This window comes from Sciurus carolinensis, chromosome 16, assembly GCF_902686445.1.
Source record: "Sciurus carolinensis chromosome 16, mSciCar1.2, whole genome shotgun sequence".
NCBI classification, from domain to species: domain Eukaryota; kingdom Metazoa; phylum Chordata; class Mammalia; order Rodentia; family Sciuridae; genus Sciurus; species Sciurus carolinensis.
The window spans coordinates 60,725,070-60,730,982 of NC_062228.1; the positions used below are offsets into that span (position 1 = coordinate 60,725,070).

The 5,913-nt window shown below is 42.8% G+C and overlaps 1 protein-coding gene across 1 annotated transcript; it reads left to right on the forward strand.

The window, feature by feature from the left end:
• The first annotated feature begins 1,899 nt into the window (after positions 1-1,899).
• LOC124966188 (vomeronasal type-1 receptor 4-like) lies at positions 1,900-5,030 on the forward strand. Its single transcript, XM_047527238.1, has 2 exons — positions 1,900-1,990; positions 4,105-5,030. Exons 1-2 carry the CDS (start codon positions 1,900-1,902, stop codon positions 5,028-5,030), a joined length of 1,017 nt encoding a protein of 338 aa, XP_047383194.1.
• The last annotated feature ends 883 nt before the right edge of the window (positions 5,031-5,913 follow it).

A 5,913-nucleotide genomic window follows, 5' to 3' on the forward strand; every position in this document is an offset into this window, starting at 1 on the left:
GGGAAGAGCCAGAGAGTGACCTCTGACCCCTCCACTGCCCAGAGGGAAGACAGTAAAGGCATGACTGACCAGAGAGGAGGGTGGCAGGGTGAATGCTCTAAGACTCAATAATGAACACTGAGACTTGGAGAGACATGAAAATACTGGAGCAGAAAATAAGGATGGAGTTCCTTAATTCTGAACCCTGACCAGGTATCCTCAACTCCCAATTGAATCTTGAACCCATCCCTGCCAACCCCATCCTCCTCCATTTTTCTCCTGGGTGCACAGTTCTGTCTTAATGTGTGTGTGGTGTAAGTCAAGACACATTCTTTGGTCTCAATATTGTCTTCGCAGGTCCTCCAACTATGCCACATGGATGGGGTAATGTGTCCTCATACTTAGTCTTGAACTGTTGAATACAGTCCATCTTATAAATTGATCTTTCTCCTGTTCCTCTTGCTATTCATGGTTCTCTTGGCCTCCTTGGTTCTCTCAACACACTCCCTTCCTGGCTCCCTCATTGCCCTGTGTCTAATTTGTCTCTCTTCAATACCCACTATCTCCCCAGACTCTGTCTCCTCTTTAACCACTTTGCTTATAGCCTGTACTTAAATCCAGGACATCAGATGCCTCTCATATTCCTGCCTTCCCCTCAACCCTGTTTATTAACAACTCAGGTCTTCAGTCTTCTATGAATGTTAACAACTGACCATTTTCCTATTCTCTCAGGCCACACCTCCAGAAGCTCCTTCATCCCAGGAAAACATCACCCCAATCTCTAGAACCAAATTGGTCCTTAATATCCATTAACACTTCTCTCCCTGTGTGCTCAAGCCCAGCCATGTGATGACTTCTGCATTCCACCTCCTTTTCTTTACCTCTTACTCCTCCTCCCCTGCTCTTCCTCTGCTTCCCAGGAACTGCTTCTCTGTCTTGTCCCCTGCCATGTCCCTGTGTCCTCTTTCTCATGCCTTCTCCTCACACCCATGTAGAATCCCTGCCCCAATCACTGCCCTGCCCTACAACAAGTCTTGATGTAAGTGGGAGACCTCACAGAAAAATTTTTTGAAGTTGAAATTGTGCCTTTATTACATCCAAACCCCCAGCCATAAAACCTCCTTTCATATTTGCTTCTTTTATTTTTTAAAAATTTTTATTTGTTCTAATTAGTAATACATGACAGTGGAGTATGATTTTTCATTCTTTTGGTAATATATAAGGTAGAATCTACCAATCATATAATTACATATGTACATGCAGTAATAAAGTCTGATTCATTCTACTCTCTTTCCCTTCCCCTCCTTTCACTCACCTCTACCTAGTCTAGTGTAACTCTATTCTTCCCTAGCCCCCACTCTGAATTAGCATCCACATTTCAGAGAAAATATTCGACTTTTGGTTTGGGGGAATTGGCTTATTTCTCATAGAATGATATTCTCCAGCTCCATTCATTTACTGGAAATATTTAAGTTCTCATTGTAAATGGAATGTTTTTTGGATTGGAGGAATTAGAAATGTCAGAAAGCACTCCCTTTTTGTGCTCAGCAGTTGATGTCCCTCAAACCATCTGATGCTGCTACTGTTATTTCTGAGGGACCATTTAGAGCATCTCTATTCCTTGTATGAATCCCTCCTGTCACTACTGTGATCAACATTGGTAAAGTATATTCCCCTGAACATTTTTCATCTTAACTGGCACTGAGTGATGTGAATGAGCGAGGATGAATGGACTTGTACTTGTCCAGCTGAGTTGAAGGACGACCAGAGTTTATTGTTATCATCAAGCTCTTCTTTCACTTGTGTCAGTTTTAAAGTCCTTCCCAGGTGTTCTGTCTCATTGCATTTCTCTAATAGTAGGTAAAATGAGGGTTTTACTTGGGTAAATGAGGAATAGGAAGCAACTAAGTTTGGGAAACAATGAATGCAGTGGGGCTGCCAGTCCCTCACATATTAGACCAGAGTATCGACTGTTCCCCAGCATATCACTGTGGGCCTCCAGGGATCATGAGTAAGTAGGAGCACCTCTGAACACTCCTGCATGCACTGAGGAGATGACAAAAGAAACATAATTGTTTTTGAAAAGTTTTACCTGGGGAGAAAGTTCTCAGAAGTGAAGTGTCCTCAGCTCCCCAAGCCTGCAGCCCATTGCTGCTACAGGCACAGTGATAATTGCAGGTCCCAGGTGAGGTGAGGTGACAGAGTCACAGACCCATAACTCAGGAGCTGGCTGCCTCCCTGTACAGCTGCCTCCTTGTACCACGCGTCCTGGTCACAGAAGCCTCTGCACTGACATCAACATCCTGGAGAAGAGAAAAAGCCTGGTGAGTATCTTTCAGTCTGAGAGCAGCATCTGTCAGAAAAGACCTATTTAAGAGTTTTGGTAAGCAATTGCCTCAAAACACAGGATTCTGTATTGAACTGGATTGAATGCTAGAGCCACAGAAAGCAGAATAACTCATGAGGCATGGGGTAGCAGTGAAAAGCAATGGGGTTACAGATCCTGCAGCCTAGTTGAAAATACAGTGATTCTCACTAACACTGGGTGCAGAACTAGACTACACCAATTTTCAAGGTGCCCTTAAAATCAGTAGGCTGCTTAATCTCCCTAACAGAAATGAAGCTAATTTTCTGGATTTCTAGAATTGGGCCAAAAATATCTGCAAGCTTGTTGCATAGAGTAGGAAGAACTTATAGGAATTTCTAATACTGCGTGGAAAGTGATCTCCATGGTCATGCTTGAGTAGAACCTTTTCTCTTACTCTGGGCATGGTGCAACTTGTTGAGATAACCATTGTACCAATCCTGAAACCATCTGTTGTCTATGAATTTTTCAGGCCATTTCCCTCTTGCAATAATAAGAAATTTATAAATAAATTTGAATGTAATAATTGTGCATCTCCAACACCACATATTATTCATAGATCTTGTTTCCACCTATTTAAAAATATTCTCCTCATTGTATTATATGCATCATCTGGTTTAGGAATTTCATTGTGGAGTATGCCATGAGTGTGTAGGGATATATGGTAAACATCTTCATCTTCTGCTCAATTTTATCAGCCTAATACTCTCTAAACAATGTTTGCTGAACGTATATATTTTAATGAGAGATCAAAATCTACTATCTCAGGCTGGAGAGATAGCTCAGCTGATAGAGTGCTTGCCTCGCAAGCACAAGGCCCTGAGTTTGATCCCCAGTACCGCAAAAAAAACCCAAAAATCTACTATCTCAATATTTTGAATGCACAAGACTTAATTCTGTATCTATAACAGTGTGTCTATATGGCTCCTATTGTAATATCAGTCACCCACCTTGATTCCTTGCTAACAGTTTTACCGAACTCAGTTATTGATCAACACACTTCAGAGTGTGTCCTCTGAAATTATCAATTATGCTGCTACCACCCTACAGTATTGATGCTTTATGTAACAAAGCTTAGCACATGGTATGGGGAAACTTGTGTGTTCCTAACGTGAAACCATGTGGGTCCTGTGGTAGCTGTCCTAATGCTTGGGCTCCCTGAGCATAACTCACCATTAGAGAGGTGCCTGCTGGATTATAGTTCCATCAGAGCATCTGAATTAATAAAAGTGTCCATGTTGTCATAATTGACATTGTCCTATAAAATTATTCTTTCCAAGTGTATGGAAACACATTGCAATGAAAGCTTAACTAACCCACAGTTTAGAAGGTAATAGGAATTTAGAAAAAACATTAAACACAGAAAAGGATTGTTTGAAGAACCCCACTCACCACTCTTATGGAGGTCCAGTGGTTCCCTGCACTGACTCTTGTCACTCAGCCAGATGAGTCTCTCTCAATTCCCCTAATCTGGGCATAAATGTAGACAGATATTTCCTTTCTGAACGAACAAGTTCTGGTCACTGTGCAAAGTCACCTAATAATCTGCCTTATGTTGTGAAAATTCAAGGAGTTGCCATGTGCTGCCTTCATAGTAGGATGTTATATGTAATTCACGCATTTGAAGATTCACCCAAACCTCATCAAAACCTGCCAGTAAAGGAAAAGCATGTTGATTTACAGTGCAAACCCCATAGAGTGGGAAATGCTGGCTCTTGATTGACAGGACATATGAAGCCCAGGACTGCTCTTCCCTGCAGGGCACTCCAGCCGGGACAGCAGCAAACTGGCAGCCATTGATGTGGCTATGGGAATCATCTACCTGTCACAGACTGTGGTTGGAGCTCTGGGCAATTCCTCTCTTCTCCTCCGTTACCTGGTACTTTATTTCACTGGGTGCAGGGTAAGATACACAGACATGATTCTTCAGCACTTGTTTGTGGCCAACTTGTTAAGCCTCCTGTGTAGGGGAGTTCCCCAGACAGTAGAAAGTTTTGGAGTGAAAGATTTTCACAGTGATATTGGATGCAAGCTGCTGTTCTATGTTCACAGAGTGGGCAGGGGTGTGTCCCTTGTCAGCACCTGCCTTCTGAGTATCTTCCAGGTCATAAAGATAAGTCCTGGGGACTCCAGGTGGGCAGACCTTAAAGTCAAATCTCCCAAGTACATTGGTTCCTCCATGTCCCTGAGCTGGATCCTCTACATGCTTATAAATACTTTTAATCTTATTTATATAACTGGAAAATGGAGCAATACAAGTGTGACAAACATAAAAGATGTTGGATACTGTTCTGCTACTCATCCTGACACAACCACAGTGTCATTCTTGGCAGCATTTCTCACATTCCCTGATGCTGTGTGTGTGGGCCTCATGCTCTGGTCCAGCAGCTCCATGGTGCTCATCCTGCACAGGCACAAGCAAAGAATGATGCACATTCATAAGGCCAGCACCCACAGGTCCTCCCCTGAGTCTAGAGCCACTAAAACCATCCTTGCCCTGGTGAGCACCTTTGTCTCTTTTTATACACTTTCCTCCATTTTTCAGTGTTGGATGACTCTTATTTCTAATCCCAAATGGTTTGTGGTACACATGGGTGCAATAGTTACTGGGTGTTTCCCAGCTGTCAGCCCCTTTCTGCTCTTGAGTCCAGATTCGAGGTTCTGTTTTGCCTGGAAACAGAATTAGAAAACCCTGATCTTATGACAAACATGTAAACTGTAAGTTTTTGCACAATTCTTATTTGCTTATTTATTCTAGTCCAAAAATATGAAGCATAATTATATACACATTGTGGCAATGGTGATTTTTACACTAGACTCAGGTATTTTCACTGGCCTGCTGGTACTTGCTGGGTAGCCTGGGTTGTTAGGGTAGCTAGACTTTAGTGATCCTCCTCCATGCCTGGGGACTGTCATGGGGCTTGTGGGGAGTTCAGCCAGGACACGGTTATGGCCAGAATCATGTACTCCCTGTCCAAGGCAAGTCTGAGACCTCCGTGTGAAGCGTGTGCTCACCAGTCATTAATTCTTTCTCTTTGTCTAGCATGGGCATTCTCCTTCTCTCTCCCTTATACCCTGTGAATTTTTAGTTTTGATATGATTAGATAATTAATGGGAACTTCATGTTGTGATGTCGTCTGCTAACCTAGCTGCCGGATACCGAGGAGTGAAGTAGAAAACTCGAGAATAGAGGATAAGCATTTTTTTTTATTGTAAACAAATGGGATACATGTTGTTTCTCTGTTTGTACATGGCGTAAAGGCATACCATTTGTGTAATCATAAATTTACATAGGGTAATGTTGGATTCATTCTGTTATTTTTTCCCTTCCCCCCACCCGTCCCACCCCTCTTTTCCCTCTATACAGTCCTTCCTTCCTCCATTCTTGCCCCCCTCCCTAACCCTAACTCTAACCCTAACACTAACCCCTCTCACCCCCCATTATGTGTCATCAGAGGATAAGCATTTTGATCTGCAGTTTAAGGAAGTTCTGCTGAGGCTCACCAGACACTGCTCTCCCTCTGTGTTGTTCCTCATTGGTGCTTCCCTCCTTGTCAGGCTACATCAGA